Below are 21,768 nucleotides of genomic sequence, written 5' to 3'. Positions count from 1 at the left end.
AAGAGCATCCCAGAGTACTTCCAAAGGAAATTGATGAATTCAGGCACCGCATCCCTTCAGTGACATCCAAGGTTTTATATGCATGAAAACAGAGGCTGTGAGAGGGGAAGGGACTTCTTGGTGCAGGAGACAGACAGCAAACTCCTGGAGAGATCATCTTTTCAGGATCCAGAGCTTTTTGGGTCCCATCCCAGTGCATGGTAGTAGAATGGCCAGAGAGGGAAAGGATCCTGCACTAGCTCCTCTCATAAAAAAAAGTCCTCTCTGCTCTGAGATCTCAAAAGCATCTCTGACAGCAGGAGAGTTGGCCTTAGAACTAACACCATCCCTAAGACTGGAAGTAAGGAAAAACAAAATGTCCTGGTGACAGGCTAGGACACAAACTGGCATGAAAACAAATGTAATTGGAAAAAAATCCAGAAAACCAAAACCAGGTTGAAGTTTACTTAAAGAAAACCCAGTTTCTTCTGAGGGAAAAGTGGATCACCTGGGATCCAGGCTGAGGCAGGCAAGTAGGAAAAAATGGAAATAAACAGCCCAGGGAAATAGCCAGAGAAGGTCATGGGATTTTCTTTTAACATACAGAGCTCGTATGGAAGTCAGACACTGTGTAAGTAGACAGAGAACAGTGGAGAACCAAGAAGCCCAGGGCACTAAAGGACCCTCTTGCCATCCATTCAAGCGGGTGAGGGTCGACCTCCTGTTCCTTTGCAGGTGATTTAAAATGGCTCTGGGGAGTGCAAGCGACCTGGCCCGCAGCAAACAGGCGCTTGCCGTGGCAGTTCTGGCACGGCAGTTTGGGCACGGCAGTTTGGGCACAGCAATTTGGGCACGGCAGTTTGGGCACGGCAGTTTGGGCTGGCAGTTTGGGCACGGCAGTTTGGGCTGGCAGTTTTGGCACGGCAGTTTTGGCACAGCAGTTTGGGCTGGCAGTTTGCACAGCATTTTTTCAGTTTTTGCGTGGCAGTTGATACAAGCAGGCTGAGCAGAAAGGCTGCAGCCACCCACCCTCCTTGTGTACTGGGCTGTGTCTTTTGGTTGGTTGTGAGGTGCTTGCCTTTTTTTTTTTCATTCGTCTTTCTGCTTTTTTTTTTTTTCCCCAGCAACAGTTTACAAATGATCCAAAGTCATTGCTGCTGCTGCCGCCAGCAAGAGTGTACTATCTCAAACAGAACCCCCCAGGAAGGACACAGCTGTCCAGGCCCCTGGCTGCAGGGAGGGTCTGAGCCTGGTGTTAATATCAGAGGATAATGTGAAAGACACCTGCGTGCAGTGTGAGCAGGTGAATGATCTGCTCTGTCTAGTGGCAGAAGGTAAGGAAGAAGCGGAAAGGCTGAGGAGCGTTAGGGAGAGCAAAACAAAACTAAACTGCTGGAGTTACACCCTTCCAAGCCCGAGAGAAGCTCAGCAGGAGTCAGAGGAGCCCTGCCCTTCTTGTGATCAGGCGGAAGGAGGAGACCTAGGAGACAGTGGGGAATGGAGATGGGCTTGTGCTGAGGAGGTAATAAAATCCTGTCCTGACCCCCATGACTGCACCCTGACAGAATAGGTATGAGGCCCTGGATCCAGAGGCTCAGACAGATGACACTAAAAGAGAAAATTCTGTCTGGAGACAGCTGCACTTTTTCTGCCAGACAGATCCCAGCCTCAAGTATTATGAAGAAAAGAAGGGTAGTGGTAGTAAGTGAACCCCTTCTAAGGGGAAATGAGGGCCCTGCATATCGAGCGGATCCATTCCACAGGGAAGCCTGCTGCCTCCCTGGGATCCAGGTACTGGATTCCCTAAGAACTAAAAGAACTTCATCTGTTCACCACTGTCTGGGGGTACAGTGACTGTGAAATAACAGAGTTTTCAACATTCAGTGAAACAAGGAGGGGCATCAACAAAACTTACACTCTGGTCTTCTGGAAGGCAGCCTTCGGCCTGTTCAAGAGATTGTTTTGGAGAGGACCTTGGGAAACAGCCTTTACAAACAAAGGGGTACAGGAAGGATGGACATACTTCAAGAAAGAAGTCTTGAAGGCACAGGAACAGACTGTCCCTGTGTGCTGAAAGATGAGCTGACAGGGAAGACAACGAGCCTGGATGGGCAAGGAGATTTGGAAGGAACTAAGGGGAAAAAAGAGGGCGTATCGCCTTTGCAAAGAGGGGCTGGCAACTCAGGAAACGTTTAGGGATGTTGCCAGGTCATGTAGGAAGAAGATTAGGGAGGCAAAAGCCCAATTAGAACTTGAGGAAAACCAGTCATTGCAATCAACCTTTCCTTCCCAAAATGCCATCCTTGGTTGGAGTATAAATGGAACTGGAATGCTGTGCTGAGCTCCTGCAGCCCAGGGACACACACCCTAAGGCCAGGGATGGTTTACTTGGCCTAAACCATTCAAAATCACCAACACGCCCCTGAGGCCATGCATTAGTTTCAGTCTTGGGCCATGTATCTCACTGAAACGTATCTTTCAAACCAACCTCCTCTTCTCTTCATTGTCGGCTTCCTCAGTAGGAAACATCTTCCACTGGAAGTGGGTTGTGATGTTACTCCTGTTCCTGATGAACATGCTTGTGTGGCTTGATGTGGTGATGAAAGTCTTCTCAACCTTCAGGGAATATGTGCTCAATCCAATGTTGACATCTGCAGCTTCTGCGCGAAGGAATGTGAAGAAACTTTCTTCACCTGGAACAAAGCAGAGTCTTTGCTCAGCTAGCTCAGTTGCTGATGGAAGCACAAGGAACAAAGCAAACCACAGGTCACGGAAGAAAGTGTCATAGCTTTTAAATGTATTAGCAGTTCCATGGATCAGTACATTTATCACGTCCTGACAGCTCTGTGTGTACTGCGTGAGGATGTCCTGGGCACCTCCTTAACCACCTTATTTCCAAGGTGTTTGTAGAGATTTGGCCCCAAGGTGACAGTATGTACAGTGGGATTTGTCAGATGTGCTCAGGTGACCCACTCAGACCACTGGGATTTCTGCATCAAAGTCCTTCAGGTGACACTGAGGAGCCCTGGTCAATCCTGGCTTGCCGAGGTCTCCCCTGCGCATCCCACGAGACTCCTGCCCCTCCTGATCCCTTGGATCCCTTGTTGCTGACAAGCAAATACGCCTGGGGGCATGTGGGCAGAAAAAGGAGACCCAGAGGAACAGGTGAAGTGACAGCCCACAGCAGGAGGGGACACAGGAGAGGAAACACAACCAGCCTGGCTTTGCAATATGACAAACCACTACAAAATGAACACCATAAAAATCATCATCATCGTCATCTTCCTGTCCAAACCCACAGCCCCATCAGTCTTGAAATATTTCATATTGTCCTGATCTCAAAAACCAAGATGGAGCATTTCAGGTTAAATACAAAAGGACAAGGAAAGATTAATAAGTACAGAGCAGCTTCTATATGAAGTCTGAATGGGATTCCTCAGTCTAGAAATCAAATGGGAGATGTGAGAGGTTTGCAACAGCATGAACGGCCTGGGAAATGGGGACGAGGAAAAATTTGTCTTGATTTGTCACCATACAGGAACTTGAGGGCCTGAAGATGTTATTAGGCAAAAACTGCATGGATGTGTAGAGGGCAACATAGTAAAAGGGTCTGTGACAAGCCAGTGGAGAAGCGGCATACAGGACAGAGGTGTGCAAGAAATACACTGCATTGGAGAGAGTCTGATGGAGACCTCGCAGCTCACATACAGCACTGCCCAGGAGTAAAATAAAACTTCACCCAGGCGTAGCCACACAGTAGTGGAGAATCAGGGTTCCTCCTTCCTCCACTCTGCAACACCCAGCAAAACAGAATTCCAAAAATCTCAGCCCTGTTAGAGGGGATCCACTTTTTCAACCATTTAAACACCAGCTATTTCAGTTTTCTTTGGGGCAGAGCTGGAACAGAGAAGGTACATCTAGAGGGAATTGAGGGGGATGAACAGGGAGTGATGGTGGAGAACTGTCCTGTGTCCCATGCGTTGCCCAGCACTCACCTATGCAGCGCGCCACCAGGGACCCGAAATGGTCACCGCGCGTCAGCGGGTGAAATCCCACTGTCACCTGCATGGTGTGACCAGGGCCCAGAATTCCTTCGGCTGGAACCACGGAGAAAGGACTGCAACACAAAGAGAGGATCAGGACTTGGGGGGAATTCTGGCCATGACATTCTTTCTGCAGTGCAGGTCACTTCAGCTCACTTGGGCAAGCAGGGAGCAAACAAACTACGGCCAAGACAGACAGAACAGCCAGGATCAGAAACAGCTACTGACCCACTTCTGAGGAGATCCAGCCCTCAGAAGATCCTGTGGGATAAAACGACCTAATCTCCCCCATACTCTGCATCCAGCCTTCTGACTGCCAGCAATCCCATCAGAGAATGGTTTGTGAAAAGCACAGAGAGAGTTAAGAGCTATCTGCATGCATAACTTGACGCTGACTGCCTCAGGAATTTCTCATTTCCTGCTACCTATAAACTTCCTCTCAAGAGATGCAAATGTTAGGGCACTACCTCTCTTGTGAGATTACAGCCTAGGAATCAGACAGGGAGAAGGAACTTTCTATTGAAGACCACGGAATAACTACTGTTGAATTTGCAGCGTGGCTCTTTGGTTTATTTTACCTTGAAAAGATCCTGAATTAGCACATTTTGTCAGCATTTCAATGAAAGCTGCTCTACAAAAAGGAGCAATCAAAACTCTGAAAGAGTGCAAATGCAGATTAGAGCAATACAGTGACATGGAAACAAGACCCAAACAGAGGATGCCATTTACAATCTGAAGGATCCAATCCCAGCCATATGAAGCACCATTAGCAGGAGCACATCGAGGAGGCAGAACAGGAGGGTTTTGTGTATTTACCAGCAGTGCAGTCTGGGGCCCTGGGTTGTCATCCAGGCTGGTAACTGTTTGCTTGGCTCACCAGACAAACTCTGCGCAATGTGTTGGAAATAATTACGCAAATGTCTTGGTGCACTTTGGATGTAACAGGAGCAATTAGGATTGGTCACCAGGTGAACAGTTCTTGCCTGACAAACACAAGACTCCGTGCTTTGATGCTCAGGGACAGCTCAGGTGAAATGTGCTTCTGCCCAGAAGTTGCTGGGCTTTGTGCTCTTCCACAGCCCCACTGAGGAAACAAAAGTTCCTCAGTGCTTTGCTGGTGGTCAATCTGTGCACAGAAAGGGTGTTCTGGGGAGTTTGGTGATGAACTTATCACACACAAAAATATAGAGAACATCTGGCAAGCTGAATTTCATTCATGTCAGTAGTGACAGCTGATGAACTTGCTTCAGGTTCTGCTCACTAAGGACCTATTGCTGCAGTTATGGGCCTGACCTGCTCCATTACCACTAGTGAGAACATCACTAGTGGCTGATGGAGAAGCCTTGGGCCAGCAATGTTTATGTGCTGGATGTGAGACTTTGGGGAGAGAGGAGGAAAGACAAGGCCCCAGCAGCCCCGGAGCCCGATTACTGTACGAGCTCCCACATCTGCCCCGAGGGTGAGCCAGCACTGCTGCAGGTCTCTGCTGGGGCTTGGGGGATCGGTGCCTGGTGTGGGCAAGGCACAGGATTTTTTTCTTATTGTTTTGTCAGGAATTTTGCCAGAAAGAGAAGCTGCCAGTTAAGGGAGTCCCTGGCCACACTTCAGCACTCCCCTTCCCTTCCCTTCCCTTCCCTTCCCTTCCCTTCCCTTCCCTTCCCTTCCCTTCCCTTCCCTTCCCTTCCCTTCCCTTCCCTTCCCTTCCCTTCCCTTCCCTTCCCTTCCCTTCCCTTCCCTTCCCTTCCCTTCCCTTCCCTTCCCTTCCCTTCCCTTCCCTTCCCTTCCCTTCCCTTCCCTTCCCTTCCCTTCCCTTCCCTTCCCTTCCCTTCCCTTCCCTTCCCTTCCCTTCCCTTCCCTTCCCTTCCCTTCCCTTCCCACTCCTGCCCCATGTTACATACTCCTGCCCTCAGATGGCAGGATGCGAATAACACTCCTGGGAGTGACCTCAGGGGTTGCGTGAGAAAGAAGATATCTTCTTATTTTCAAATTACCAGGAGAAGAGGATCCAGCCAAGTTTCAGTTGTCAGGGCTGAAAAACTGAGTGCAAATCAGCCCTTGCATCTCCTACATCCCACCCCAGGCTGTACCCACCAGACTCCCCTGTTCCTGCTGGAGCAGTCATCTCTCATATAGACCTGGCTCCCCAAGACCCAAGGACACAAGCTCTACAGTTAAACTTAACTCCTCTGAATTTCAGTCAACATCACTAAGCTGTTCCCTGAGCCCACAGATAAGAAGGACTGTGAAGGAGACATCCCTGACGCTATAATAACCAAATGAAAACCACTGCCAAGAGATGGGGCTGGCAGGATAAATTTTGGCCTTTTATGGCTTGATTAGAGCAATATAGTGAGTTAATTGTCAGCTGTTCCTTAAGATAGTTCTCATCCTGTTAGATCTACCCTTTCAATGAATCACTACTGCACCCGACAGGCAGAAAAGATAAGGTCATGGAGGGGTTTTAATAGGTCGTCTTCGGCTTTTTAACTAGTCCATTTGTATGTTTGTTTCCTTGTATGGCATCTAAAGACAACTCCAGATCTCCCAATGGCCCCTTGCAATCCCCGGACACTGGTCTTGCTTTGAGCAGCGTATTTGCTCGGACAATTTCCAGAGGTCCCCTCTAGAGAAAGTTATTCTATACTTTTATCTTCTAAATCAGCCCAATTGCTTTTCACATAGTCACTAAATGTCTCATGTTTCTAATACACCTGTGCCTATGCCTATGGGCATGTGGTGTATTGATAGGCCTTGGAGGAGCTTGACATTTATGAAAGTTCCCAATGAAGAATTCATGATCTTTTGGCAAACATTTAACACAAACCAAAATGAAAAAACAGCAGAAACACAGGAACTTCAGAATATGTAAAATGAGATCTCAATGAAAGGGGGCACGACCTTATTCAGAGATTTAAAGCACGTGTTTGAAATTTTTAAACCGGCTTTCAAAGGTTCATCGTGGAACGGAAGAGGGGACTGATGCCCTCAGCTGACAAGGGAAATCAGATCAGCTTTAAGTAACAGGAACTGCACCGGCTGCCTGCAACACAGCTCATGTTGGGCATCTGATGCAGGCACCACTGGAAAGCCATGTGCCTGTGTCCTCCCAGAGAATGGGTCTGTTTGGCTGACAGTGGTGAGTACCCATTTCAGAAGCTGCTTGTGCTCAGGAGGGCGCAAGCCAGCAACGAACATGTTCCAGCACCCCCCAGGAAATCTGGGGCAGAGAAAGCTCAAAGGCTGCATCCTGCTAAGAACACTGAAAGCAAGAGCAGATGTCATCCATCCTGCCCATTTCCAGCCGGCGACGCAGGGCAGCAGCTCCCATGCTCTGGTTCCTTTTGTTGTTCTTTCCCAACTCTGTTATCCCCCAAAGGTGTTTTGCACAAGGACAGATGAGCTGCCTCACCTCTCGGTGCCCAGCTGGTAATGAGCTGCCACACTACCACAATTCTGAATCAGCAGACTCTTGCGGGTGCTGCCCTTGACCGGACACTTTGAGAAGTCCAGCTCGTCTGGGAAGTCCAGGATAGCTCGGGCAGGGATGGCCCGAATTGGCACAACTATCCTTTCCTCTCCACTGACGCAGACGAGCTCATGGGAATAAACCTGCAGGAAAAGAAACTGTCTCAGCACAGGTCATTTGGTGCCATCTCCATGGCAGAAGAAAAGCCATTTCCTATATCCCTTCAAGGGTATCAATTTACCTATTCCACCCCCAAATGAACAATAAGTTCTACTAATATCTCACATTTTAAAGGCAGCAGTGCACTTTGCAAAACCTATCTCAGTGGCATTAAGCTCTTGTGTCACTTGGGTCATACAGACAAGTGCCCAGGGCCACCATAATTTTTACTCTCAATTTTAATGATGTTAAATAATTCCTAAGTCCCTTCTAAGGAACATGGAGCTAGGGAACACAGGACATTCCTCCTTAGGTTACTATATTCCCACGGATTGAGAATAGGACAAAGTGTTAAACTGAATCTAAGCAGCAAAAGGAAACTGAGAGAACAGCTGCACCCAAAGAGATCCTGGACCTCTGGCCTGGTGTAGAAATATCTGTTTGCTCAGAACTCCCCTCTAATTTTGCCTCTCCAACCAAGTCACGAGAAGAACAGTGCTAAGAGGTAGCAGGATGCTGTTGCAAAGAGCCTCTCTTTGTTTCCCTGCAAGGCCTCCTCCCTTCCATGCCATGTCCTAAACCCCTCTGTATGAACGAGCCTCCAGATCACAGCGCTGAGAGCAGACTTGCCAGGGCCTCGGCACTGGTGTTCAAACTTGCACGCAAAAGCACAATTGGCATGGAATGGGCGCCAGCTGACAGAGCAGCCACAGTGACAGGCATGAAGACAGAGCCGCAGCAGTGTCGCTGCCACCGGCTCTGGGCCCACAGGTCTGCCTGCCTGCAGGCTGTACCTGCCCTACACGAGCTCTTTCAGGCAGGTGTCCAAGTCCCCTGCAGCTCACCAAGCTCCTGCTGACTAAGGGCACCTAGAGCTCAGTGTGCCTGTGCCAGGCTGGGCCCACGGGCACAGCACATCCTCTGCCCTGGCCTTGCAGCCGTGTCATGGTCAGCTGTGCTCTGGGACAGCACAGCCGCAAGGCTGGAGAACAGAGGGTGTGAAAAAGAACCGTCCTTGCTCCAGCCCCGGGTGAGGCAGGGAAGCTGTTGCCCGTCAGGAAGGCGGAAAGCTCTCTGACCTCTTTGTTCCTCTAGTACTTTGCAGAATAATGAAACCCCTTCCACTATACCTAGAGATGGCCAGACATCTATCAACACCCCTCTACCGTTTGCCTACTGTTCCCTGGGCATCTTTCTTCCCTTGGGAATGCTCAGAGGAATGTGCAGCGAGGGGAAGCAGGGCCTGTCAGGCCTGGGTGCAGGGCCTGACAGCACATGCCAAGCTGGGACTGGCTGCAGGCTGCCTGCCCACGGCCTGGAGCCAAGCTCACAGCATGGGCTGTACCCAGAGTGCAGGGACAACAATGGCTTTGGAGATAATTCTGTGTTTTGGCTCCTCCAGTCTCACCTTGTTCTCGTCAGGAGTGAAGTGGACGTGCACATCGGTAATGGCGCCTCCTGGCACGGCACGGCATGCATCACTGGGGCCCGCCAGCTGGAAGTAAGGTGAGCTCTCCATGGAGACCTGCACCCCCTGAAGATTCTGCAGGAAAGACATGGAACCATGATTTTGCCACTTGAGGAAACAGGACAAGAGGAGACCTGTCCATGCCCTGGTGACGTCCTTCCTTGACCCCTTTTCCAAAGCCCTTTCTGCTGTGGAGGTACAGGCACAGAATTCCCAAGGGTGAACTTGAATCCCTTCTGTCTGGCTCCAGCATTTTGGCCAGGGGCAGTAGGGCAGTGCCTGGTGGGAAGGAAGGGCCGAGCAGGTCAGCACCGGCAGGATGGAGACAAGAGCACCTGAACCAAATCATCTGCATATTCAACAGGGCCAAAAACCTGCTGATTTCTGCCTGCACACAGCTATGCAGTCGTGTTCCACGGAGGGAATGGGCTACCTGAAAGCATAACAGCACATTCTCCTGCGGGGAAGAAGAAATTCCTTTCTAGCAGGTCAGCTTTGGATAGGGCAGTTCTGGGGGATACAGTCATGCAGGCAGAGCAGCAAGAGAGGAGACCAAACACTGTGGCCTTACTGGGAACAAAAGCAAACCTGAAAAGCAAAAGAAGGAACACAGCAATCCCTAAAAAAGGGAGATGACAAAGAGAATTTAAAGCGCCAGTAAAGCAGCAAGGAAGAATCATCAACTGATTACAGCAATCACCTCCCCGAAAGTGATGGAAACACAGACAGGTTGTGCCTGTTGACTGTGGGCTTCAAAGGCATTTTCCTCCTGGAGAAACCTTGCAATTCTTTAGGGGAATGGTCTCTCGCCTTTTGACCCTTCTGGAATTTCCTCCCTACATGTCCACACCTAATTGGCTGAATGCCAGGACCCTCCCAAAATAGGAGACTAGATAAGACCCCTGGATTTCTTTGTTCTCTCTCTTTCGGCCCCTGGACCCCTTTGAGGAATAAACGACTTGGAATAATCTGGGGGTAAGAGCCTCTTTTGAAATCTTTTGTCCTGTCCCTTCGGAGATATTCCTCCAAAGCCTCTCCAGAGCTAGCCCCGGGGAGGGGGGCCGGGCCTGCGGGGGGAATATTTCAAAACATGACCAGCACTGACTCACAGTGTGGTTTCAGTATTAAAAGCCAACCTTGGCTCTCCAGGGGTTCTTGCTGCCTGTGCAGGCAAGCTGGGCTGCTGGGCATTCCCGCTTGCAGCCAGCAGGCCAAGTTCTGCTCTCTGGGATACACAGACACAGCAAACATGCATTTTCAACACATAGATATCAACCCCTGAGCACCAAAATGCTCTCAAAAAGTCTAAACCAGATGATTTTGAGTCCTTCCTGTCTCTTCCCACCAGCCCACTCTTGGCACAAGCCTCATTTAAGAAAATGTTTCCCTGACTGAAATTCAAATGGTCTCAGTTTTCCCCTTTAGAGTCCAACACGACTGCTGACGTTTTTCAACTTTTTCCCTCTCAGCTCTCTTGGGAAACTGCAAAACAGGAGCACATGGCTTTGGATGTTCTGTGGTTCTCCGAGGGGAAAGCAGAGCACCATGCTGCTTTTGGAAAATCTGAGCAGAGCTGGATGAATCTTAGCAGGAGCCTGAAGTGGCACCTAAAGGCCTCCTACTGCTTCTGCTACATCAATCTGATTCCAGGGCTGTTTCAGAACATTTCCTGCCGTGCCAGTGCCACTAATGATAGTGATTCCAGCAGAAAGCGTAGACGACTCAGCCCCTGAGCTTTGACTGTGAGCTGCACAAAGGGAGCCAAACAGGCTCATTTCCCCAGGCAAATGTCAAGGGACTGTGGAACGAGCCCAGGGGAGGGGATCTGATGCTTCCCCAGCTCAGCCCGTGGTGGGGACCTCACCTGCGCCTTGCGGGAGAAGCCTGGCAGCACCAAGTCCACAGACTCTCCTGGCTTCAGGTCCATTGACAGCGGCTCCAGCCCAAACACGGGGGCCGTACGTTTGCGCCTCTGGGAATCACGTTTGGCCTTGGGGCTACTGTGGGCTGAGGTGCTCTGGCCCTCCTTCCCAGCTGGCCTGTTACATTCCACCTTCCAGAAGAGCTGATGGAAGTGGTGGCCCCCATCTGTTAGTCTGAACTGATGAGCACAGGGAAGGAGGCTAGAAGAGAAACCAGAATGGAAAATAGTATGGGAGAAGCTATTGTCCTGGTCATCAGATTGCTCCCAATGAGGATTCTGAGCTGTTAATAGCTTGGAGACCGTCTTCATTTGCAGCTCTTAATGTGGACCGGGAACAGTGTCTGATAAGCTGCCCTTCTGATGTCGTTATTGCAAGGAGGAATATGTTTCTAATGGTAATGTAGCATTTTCCAGGCCAGGCTAACAGGATCTGGTGTTTTCCTCCAAAATGTGTGTTCTGGGGTGATTCATACTGTTACTGTATTTTGCATTAATCTGCACCCGAAACTGTTATTGAATCTTTGAGATCCTGCACCTGAGGCCCTTGTGTGCGGGGGTATGATTGCAGGCATTTTTAAAAGCCAGCGCGGAGGAAGTTTCTGGACGATCCCAGCAAGCTGCTAGAAATCATCTGTCTGCTCTAGGAGAGGAAACCAGGGGAGCAGGGGCTCTCTCGTTCATAGAAGCTTTGGTTTTGCACTGGTGGTCATTTGTAGAAACTTCATTTCGCAATCAGAAACTGTTTTGAAGTGAACTTTGCAAACTCTGCTGGCAACGGAAAAATGAGCAAGGTCCTGTGTAGAAGTGTACCTCACCTGGTAGGGTTTGCAGCCCCACAGTGGCAAGGAGGCTTCCATTTAAGGGAAGGATTTGGGTTCCATTCTTTGTTTCACTCATGAGGTAAAAACCAGAGGTTTTGATACCTTTTTTGGCCTTGTGCCAGGACGGACGCAGCCCTTGGATCTTTGAGACTGTGCCTCAAGCCCTGTTCCTATTTCTATTGGGCAGGATGCCAAGAATCCGGCCTGGATTGTTACATGCTTAAGAGAATAGACCAAGATCCTCAGGGCATTTTTGGGGTGTTGTAGCAAGTGCAAAGGTCCTCCTTGCACTCGGCACAGCTTTTTCTCTTTTTTTCTGCATGGCTTCTTATTTTCACCTTAATTAAAACAGTTTTGCTTTTCAAACACCTCTGATCATGCTGCCTCGCTAATATTTTAGGCCATCCTGAGGCTGCCGGTCAAACCCAGAGGTGATGCACCTGAGAGGGCACCCTAACATTCTGGCCTCCCGCACAAGCATCAGTCCTGGGCAGGCAGGGCAGCAGCAGAGCCCACGAGCAGCGTGAGGAAGCGTTGGCAGCGGCACTGCAGGCCCCACACAAACCAGCAAGTTTCCATCTGCCTCTGGAACTGCTCTGCGGGCTCCTGCCTTCCCAGGGGGGTCGTCACCCTCCTGTCCATTTGCTCCCAGGGCCCCTGCTTGCCTGGCAGGTGCCATTTTGGAAGGGAAGGGTGCGATGCCATCTTCCCTTGGTCCCGCAGCCACACGGAGGGCCCGCCTCACCCAGGCGCCATTTTGGGAACCTTTTGTTCTGGGGGAGCCTGCGAGATCATTACTTGACCAAGTGAGGACATAGATGTGTTAGAACTGAAGGCAATTCAGTGGCAATTGAGCAACTGGTTTCTCTTTCAGTGGTTTTTGAGGGTACCTAGCAACGCTCAACTGGCCATCACATGTCTCTAAAGGTATCTCTGCCTTCAGGGAAGGAGTCAGGGTCTTTGAACACTGAAGAAGATCGTGCCTGAAGGACTACAGCAAAACTGCTCCTTGTTGAGACAGAAGGAGAGGTGGGAGTGGGAGATCTCCTACCTGAATTGGTATCCCAAGTTGAGCTCCGGGGCAAATGGTTTGTCTGTGACAATTGTGGTGCCAGTGCCAAAAGCCAGGAGCGTGGAGGTGGTCCAAAGTCTGTTCCCAATGAACAGCTGGAGAGCATCAGCAAAAACCCCAGTGTCATCCAGGGTTGCTGTGACAGTCACATGAACATCACCCCTGGCGGGGATCACTCCTTCCCTGGGTTCAATAACATAGCAGTGAGGTTTACAAGCCTGTAAGACACGCATAATGTGCATTTAGGATGGAAACCATACACCCTGGTCTCTTATGGGGTGTAAGAAAAGGAGAAGACTAAAGAGGGGAGGATAAAAATCCTAAAGGCCTAATTTCCCTAAATTTAAGCTGCAGTATTGGGGAACAGCAGAGCTTACACAACCTGTATTTTCCCCTCCTTTAACAGACTCTCACCTAATTAACCCAGTTTTGCCCAACCCAAGGGACGCTTATCCTCAGGAGAGTGTTCCTTCCCCAGTCCTTCTCTGGAGTGTGTGCCAAGGAAAGCTGCTTTCTCTCTCCTGGCTTCTCACAAAGGCTCAGGGCCAGAGGAAGTCATGACGGCTCAAATCCCACTCCAGAAACCACACAGCTGGAGGACACTGCTGAGAGCCTGAAGAATATCTCCGCAAAACCAGTTGAGCAAAACCCCAACACCAAACTATCCTTTCCCAAGAGGCCATCAATGCTTTTCAACGTCCCCTAAAGGACCGAGGCCCTCACTTCCCACTGATCATCCGCTGTAGAGAGGTGCCCCAGGGCCTTCTGCTTTGGAAAAGTCACCTCTAAATGGTTATGGCAGAGCAGGAAAGAAGGAAGCAGAGGGAAAACTGGATGACATGTGCTCAGTGGGCATGGCCCACTCTTCCTAAGAACTCGTGTCCTCTGGTTTCTCATGGGCTTCACAGATTGGCCAAGAGAGCTGGAAGCTGCCCAAAGGAGGGAGGAAAGGCCCCGCACCAGCACAGCTGTACAGACACAGCTCTGCAGGTCCAGCCCTGGAACGAGCACGTGAAGCCCATCCTTTACACACCAGGCCCACCCAGCCAAGGTGCATTGCTCCCTGAAGAGGTGGAAGGCAGAATTTCATTGTGTAGTTCGAGAAAGCTGTCCTGGAAAAATCCCTCACTTTAAGGTTACATTTATCCCCCAAACTGCAGGAAAAGCAGCAAGAGGAAAAATCATGCCCCTCCTCCTTGGCTCAGGAGGCTGTGGCTGGACTTTCCCACATGGCCTGATGCTTTATCCACAGACACAAACAAGTCCACAGGATCAGGTTTTAACCAGCTCCAAGTTCAACACACCCAGCATGGAGAAGAACAGACCTCAAGCCCCTCAGAGATCTCCCCCTCCAGCAGACATCCCACCCAGCCCCAGGCCCAGCCTACAAGCCCTTCCTGGCTGCAGCAGCCCTGCTCTCCCTGCCAGGGGAGCAGCCCCAGCTCCTCTGCCCTATGCAGCCTTCACATATTAAACAGCCATTCTCTGCAGCCGGTCCCCAAAGATGCTCTTCAAAGGCACAGAGACCACAGGCTGGGGGGGTGCACAACCCCCACACATGTCTTTGTGTGGACAGCCCAACTGGCCTGACCCACAGCAGGTGTGAAAATTGCCTCCCCACCAGCAGTCTGAGGACAGACCTCACACCCTCTTCTCTACCATGAACAGCAGTTTGGCACAAAGCAAATGTAGATGGCACAGGGAAAGCACAGGGAAACCCATGCTCTCCGAGGAGCAAAGGACCACAGGTTTCTCTTGATCTCAGAGCTCAAAAACCGTGACACACACAGCTAAAGACCTTCCATAAAATTATGGGAGAACTCGTCAACACAATCCAGACGAATTTCTGCTCCAACATCTCTGCACCTGATTTCACTGAGGAGTGCCCCAGCTAAAACCACTCCAGAGCCAGGTTCCTTTTGCCTCACCCAGATGGAATCTTGGAGTATCTCGCTTCCTCTCACACAGGCCGATGCATATAAAAACCACGTCATGGCAGCTTGTAATGTCAACCAGTCAATTTCCCTGGAAAACGGCCCCACAGATACTTACAATCTCTAGCCTGAAGTCTAAATCGACGAGACCTTCGTTGAAGAGGCCAAAAGCTTGTGAATTAGGCCTTAGCACTAGGATCCTGCCGAACTCTATCAGCCTTGGACTTATGTAGACTGCTGACAGCCGTCCAAGGCTCTGTAGTTCTGTTCTCTGTTACAGAAAGCAGGCAAGAAAGAGTAAAAAAAAAAAATCAAACCCAAACAGGGAAACCTAAAAAAGCTTAAACAGCTCAACCCAGCTCAAGTTATTTCTTTAGGGACAGCTACCATTCTCCAGCTGAATTCCTGGGATTTTGGGGGGAAAAAAATAAAGCTTATGTATTCACCTCCAAATTGAAAAGGATTAAGTAAAGAGAAACTTTCAAACTACAAATTATTGGTCCAAAGGTAGAAGCTTTGCAAGAAATCTCTAGTTAAGATCAGGCTGACAGTTAAACAACTGGTTCTTCGGGTGGGGAGAAACTCTTCTCTTTAGGTAAGCAATCTGATAGTTGAAAGCAAGTGCTCAGTCAAACTTCAGGCTCCCTGGCACAGCCTGCACTGCCTGTCCTCCCTGTTGACTGGTTTACATGCAGTGCCACAATGGCCCAGGTTCAGATGTTTGGTGCCATCCAGGGAATTTGGCATCACCATTTCCATGTTTTAATGTAAGCTTAAATCCTTGCAACTACTCTTCAGATGCCAGCTTTCCTTTCTTTTACAGAAAGCCCAAGGTTCCCAGAAATCTTCTGACATCCTCTTTTGTGCTGAGAGGTAACATTTTAAAAAAGATGTTTCCAAAGTTAAGAGCATTTTAAAGAGTAATTAAAATGATCCTCAATTCCAGCTTAGATGAACTACCTTCTGGGTCAGACACTGACATTGCCACCTATAAGGCACGAGCTGTTTATGCCACCTGCCCCTGCTGTCCTTCTCCACAGCAGCCTGTGCCTCTTTTCCCCGGAAGAATCCCCGCACACTGTGCACCCTGCCAGGACCAGTTGCACGAAGGCACACACCTCCCCTTGCACTCACCAGTGGGTTTCTTGCATCCCCAAACACGCCGGTACAAACACTGGTGCAACGCTTGCCCAATCTTTGGATTTCAACTGTAACTGGAATCTCTGCAGCGCTCCGAGGCTGGAGAATCCCACAGGGTCTGGGGCTGGAGTAGAGCACAGGAGAGTCCTCCTCGGGTTCCTAGAAGGGACAGAATCAAATCCAGCTTCAGAGGGACCTCTGAAGAAACTTCAAACTCCTTAACATCCATCCCAACAGCAACTTACACACATTTTTAAAAATCCCCAGGACAAAGGTAAAAGGCACAAACAAGATCCAAGAATTGTAGGCTTAGCATTCTCAGGGGGTTCTGCAAGGAGGCTGCCAGCACAAGCACTGGTGTCTGTGGATGCAGCAGCTTTTCACAACCCTCAAAGATCTCCCACAAGAAAACACCCTGAAGACTAGAACGTAAGCCCTTTCCTCAAGAGATTAAACTGCATCCTAAAGCTAACATTCAGGTAGGATCCTGTTCTCAGCAGATCTTTAAGACTGAATAGGAACCGGCAAGGTCTTATCCAAACCCTCTTCCCCCCTAATAATCTCCACAATAATATTTCAGAGGAGGAGGTGGATGCGATGCCAAACCTGGGGAATAAGCCCGTAGCAGCCAGGAAGGTGGGTGTTATTCCAAATGAAGAACTTCCTCACGAACGGGGCCTTCAGGTCGCACTCATGGATCCCCCGGTTTTGGGGGTACACTTGCAGCTCAGGAACGAAACATCTGGGCAAAGAGATGACCCCAAGGGAATCAGAGATACTGAGAGAATGGAGAACGTTTACCCCCAAAGATTGTGAAATGGAGCACAACACCTTTGTCACTGTCAAATACACATTTAACAGGCCTACGGTGAAAAATTGCCTTTAAAGTCCTCCCACTCAAACATGTCTTGTCGAGGAGGGGCAAAACCTGAGAGGCAGCACCCAGAGGCTGCCAAGTGCCCCAGGCAGAGCACTTGGTCCCACAGCTGCCTCAGCCCCTCCTTCGCCCAAGAAGGTTTGCAAGAACTCCTGGAACAGTCCCAGTGATCCATGAGCTCTGGGGGAGCCTTCCCAACAGGGATCAGTGCTCAGTAAGGCTCCAGGAACACACGACTCTAGTGTCTCAGTAAAAAGGACTCCCTTCTCTCCCATGGTGCTGTTACCCTGCCTGAGAACTCAGCTGTTTGCCCCAGCCTTGGAGGGCATGAGACATCACCTGCCCCACAGAGTGGGAGATCACTCCGTCCCAGTTCCTACAACTCCCCTGGTCCTTCACTCCACAGGTCCAAATACTGACTGTCCCCAATTGCACTTGCTTTTCAAACATGGCAGCCCAGGCACTGACGAGATGGCTCTGCCTGGGAGTGGGAACAGCACCAGGGAACTGCATCCCTCTTGTCATTAAACTGACACCTAGAGCAGCACAGCAGGATGGAATTCTGCTGGAGCAAGAACAACTTTTGCTTTAAGCCTGAGAACATCAAAGCTCAAAACAGGAAGCAGAGAGAAGGGGAAAAAGTAGAGCTGACCTGCCACATCAAGGACTGATTTCCCCTCTGAAGATCCTGCCCTCACCTCTCTTGCTGTGAGCCACTTCCCCACTGTCACGTGCCCTCGTTAACAGAACCAGACCCTGACCCTCAGCAGACTGCTTGGTGTGCCCCAAGCCAACGCGGGCTGGTTGCAACCCAGCACAACTCCACCTCTTGCAGGAAGAAGGCGAGGAGGCCCTTGGGAAATTTGCTTCACCTCAAGCACCAGGTCAATAAATGATATCATTCCTGGTCCCTTTAGAAAACGACCCAGGACCACGCTGGGCTGTCAGCAGGGCTGCTTTTCACCACAGGCTGCTTTTCAAGCACTGCTGTTCTCATGTCCAGCTGGGCAGAACATGAGGTCATTAAACAACACGTCTCCTTGGGAGCTGCAGCCAGCACATCCTGTGCAAGGCAGCGCGCTGGGGGAGGCCAGGGAAGTGCTGGTACCTGGCCTTGATGATCAGTGATGCCACTCCCTTGCCAAACCACTCCAGGTCCACCAGCAATTTCCGGTTGTATTCCGTCACAGTGTTGGAACACAGGGTCACCTGGTGGAAGAGAAGAGCAGTAAATTCTTCTTTACAAAAGCTCATGACTCACGTGTGATGTCCTCCAGTTTTTGTGGTAAGAAAAGGGAGGATTTTGCCTTAATTCTTCTGCCGCTCCACGTGTAGAGCAGTCTCTAAGAGTGACAAAAGCCTTCTGGCAAATACCAGATTTGTTAAGCACACCTTGCTATCAGGGCATAGGTCAGCTAAATTAAAACATTAGACTAAAGCTCTGTGCAGCACTGTGTTCAAATTAAGGGGCAAATTTTCATCTGACTACAATGACATAAATGCAGTGGAAATCTGCTGACTTGAACAGAATGAGTTCAGCTTTACAGCAGGAAGCTGAAGACAAAGCGTGGGCCAGCAGGTGCTGGGCAGTTCATGGCCGCAGAGTTTTTTGCCTTCACTGGAGATCCCTGCAGTGAACACAAATCATTCTACTCCCCAGGACAGGAGAAATGAGACCAAGAAGAAAAGCAAACTGCTTTATATAATGACATCTCTCTAACAGCCACCTTTGGTCCTCGTCCGTCCTCTGCCCACTTGCAATCAAAGACATTGCTCTCAAAAACACCAAAATGCCTTCAGTACTTGACCATTATGGGACATGATTTCAGCTTGTGATTTTGGAAACAAATCAGTGCTCCTTCAGGAACGTCCCGAGTAACCCAGCTCACAGAGGCCCCACGCCAGTGCAGATCCTCGCTCACACGATGATCAGAGCTGGCATCAGAGCTAAAGCCCTCCCACACTCCCGTGAAGCTTCAGACCCGCTGCTGAAGTGTGTGTGGCTGGACTCTTCCCATACCTCGATATCCTGGTGTTCCTGGGATTGGAGGGTCCTTTCGCTGGGGTTCAGTGTAAACTCCCTTGGCTTCACAGAAAAATGAATTCCCTCCCTCCAGGAGGGCTCACTGTCGCTGAGTATTTGCTCAAAGCTGCTAACAGCAGGCTGAGTGCCATCGTCCGACACCGCGAGGTGTTAGTGAGGCGACAGGTCTTGGTGTAGGGAAAGCCTAGGAAAAGGACACAAATATCCATTTAGGCACCAGTTATGTCGTGACTCCCGGTGGGAATACCCTGGTAGCATGAAAGCGTGATTGGAGTTTAGCTCTTTATTATCTGAACTACAGATTACTGAGAAGCTGCAAGAGGAATTAGTCGTCACTTAGTTCCCTTTAACACTGATTCCAGACTGTAGCCTTGAAAATGCCTGCTCTTAGCCCTGCTCAACACTGCAAGCTTCTCTCTTTCTGATGGGGAGAAGCTCCCTCACCTGCCCCAAACCAGCACCAGTTATTTCTCCCTGATGACTGTGCACCCAGACCAAGCATTTCCTCTGAAAATTCAAACTGTAAAATTCCCTGTTAAGTCTGCCAACACTCCTACCCTTTTCAAGATACATAAAGAGTGAGTCGCCATTGAGAAGAAGCTACAGCAGAAGAAAGTGAGGATGAAATCAGGAACTAGAACGTGATGCAAAGCACCCTAATGCAGTTTCTCTCTGCAGAATTCTTAAGGCGTCTTTTGGTTTGGGCCAAACAGACTGGGCATGTGACAGCTCAGAGCCCACTCAGCTGGAGGCAAACCCGAGCCTTGACCCAACAAGCGGGGACATCGCACCCATACTACTCACTGTGATTGCTGCCTGCAAGGGTTTACCCCACCTTAACTCTGAGATTTGCTTTCCATATTGGAAAGCCAGAGATAGTGCCACGCATGGTGGGGATGTCCTGCAGAGCCCGGACACCAGCCACAACCCGCTCTGCAGTGGACTGGCTGGCCAGCTCTGTGGGGAGGAGACTTCTCCCCAGGCCTGCTCACCAAGAGTCATTTGAACACAGGTGGGGGAAAAAAACAACTGCAGGCGCAGCCCAGAGCTTCTCTGTGCCCATCAACAGTAATCACTGCCGGCTCCAGCAGTGACTCCAGCAGGGAGGCAAGAGAAGCACAAAAGGGACAAACACAGATGTCAAAACCTCAAATGAGACTGAGGTCACCACATGCAGACAACAGTCAACAACAGTTAAAAAGAAGCAAAGATACAACAGCTGCCTTCAGCTGAAGAGACCTTAGGAATGCGTTTCTACCTGTTGCCTTTCTTGTTTCATTTATTCAAAAGGCAACTTAACAAGTGCCTCAGTGGTGATGCAGGGTGGCGAAGAAGCAGATCAGGAGAGGCAATTAGTTTTCTTAAAACGTTCAACAACTTCATTGTTATGAGTTTAGGTTTCGTAGTGAATTTTGGCCTCAGTCTGGGAAGGGAAATACAGGGGGTTTGGGGTGGTCTCGGCTGTGCGGGTGGGCTTTTCCATCCGGGGCTCTTTGGGAGCTGTGCCGTGATGCCGCGGGCGGTTGTGAAGTCGGAGCCGAGGTTTGCAGGGGGCAGACCTTTCCGTCCTTCCGCCGGGGCTCGGGAAGGTCGGCAGCGTGCTGCTGCGGGACGTCGTGCGCTTGACGCCGGGCTCAGCACCGTGATCGAACCTGCCCGCCGTCCCCGCTTCTGCCTGCTCCCGATTGCCAGTGCCCAGATCTCCTGCTGCCCGTAGTTTGCAAAAGCAGCGATTTCCTCCTTCCCTCCCTGCCCGTGCCGGCTGGGAGGGAAATCACTGCCCTGCCAGAGCCCACCGCTCCTCCAGCCTGTGATCATAACCACACCAAAGGGGAAAACAGGACTCGGCGGGTTGGAAACTTCTGGCATTGCGTTGTTGTCTGTGCTGTCCGGATATACTCTAGTAACGAACTGCTATTCCTTTTCCATATTTTTGCCTGGAAGCCCTGTAATTTCAAAGGTATAGTAATTTGGAGAGAGGAGGGTCATCATTCCATTCCGTGAAGATTGCCACCTTCCTTGGCAGAATCTGTCTTTTAAACCAGGACAGAGACACCAGAAAATACTTGCTCCTATTTGATCCCACAATGGCAAAATGCTACCTGAGGCACCTGCAGTTCACACCCTGAAGAGGCTGTTGTGGCAGAACATGAGCAGTGCTGGATGCTTTTACGTTCAAGTGCTCCATTTTGGAGCACACAGATCCCTCCCGCTGTGTCCCAGCGCAGGGAACACTCACCAAAGGAGATGTCACCGAAGTCGAGCTCATCGGTGTCGAAGTGTAAAGTCGGCCCGACGACACACCCCCTGCGATGACAGGGACACAGGAGGAAATGGCTGCGTTAAAGGGAATTGCAAAGCCTCCGGCTGTCGTGGCTTGGGGGCACAAAACCTGGTGTCAGGGGCATCGTGGGTTTCAAATCAACACACCACCATGTGCTCAGCACAGTGTCCATGTGCACAGGAGGCAGCTAAAGCCAAGAGGCCAGCAGCCCACAGCCACTGATGGGGCTTTGGACGCAGGGCAGGCAGGAAAAGCCCCCAAGTTGCCGGTGGTCCCATGGGGGACCCTGAACACCTACCCAGACCTGTCTCCGTGCCTCAGTTTCCCCATCTGTAATGGGATGGACATAAAGGTGTCCCCACAAACTTCTGTAACCAGCCTTTCCAGCCACAGGTTCCCTGCTTTGCTACTTGGCTGTAACTGGTCTTCCCATGGAGGAGCTTTCTCAGGAGATTTTGACCCACACAATCATTACAGACAGAGTTTTGAGACATGAAGCCAGGGGAGCCCCAAACATCCTCCAAAAAGAGCATTAACAGTTCTACACAGTGGACAGA

The 21,768-nt window shown here is 50.2% G+C and overlaps 1 protein-coding gene across 1 annotated transcript in view; it reads right to left on the bottom strand.

The window, feature by feature from the left end:
* LOC136296103 (hydrocephalus-inducing protein homolog) overlaps window positions 1-21,768 on the bottom strand; it is a 195,479-nt gene that overhangs the window by 103,293 nt on the left and 70,418 nt on the right. Inside the window, 1 exon segment of the mRNA XM_066194927.1 lies at window positions 12,912-13,150. Coding sequence (XP_066051024.1) covers window positions 12,912-13,150 — 239 coding nt within the window.

This window comes from Chamaea fasciata, unplaced genomic scaffold (assembly GCF_029207755.1).
Source record: "Chamaea fasciata isolate MVZ Bird 193981 ecotype frontalis unplaced genomic scaffold, bChaFas1.0.hap1 SCAF_12, whole genome shotgun sequence".
NCBI classification, from domain to species: Eukaryota; Metazoa; Chordata; class Aves; order Passeriformes; family Sylviidae; genus Chamaea; species Chamaea fasciata.
The sequence above is the reverse complement of the archived record's forward strand: the minus strand, read 5'-3'. Positions and strand labels throughout refer to the sequence as shown.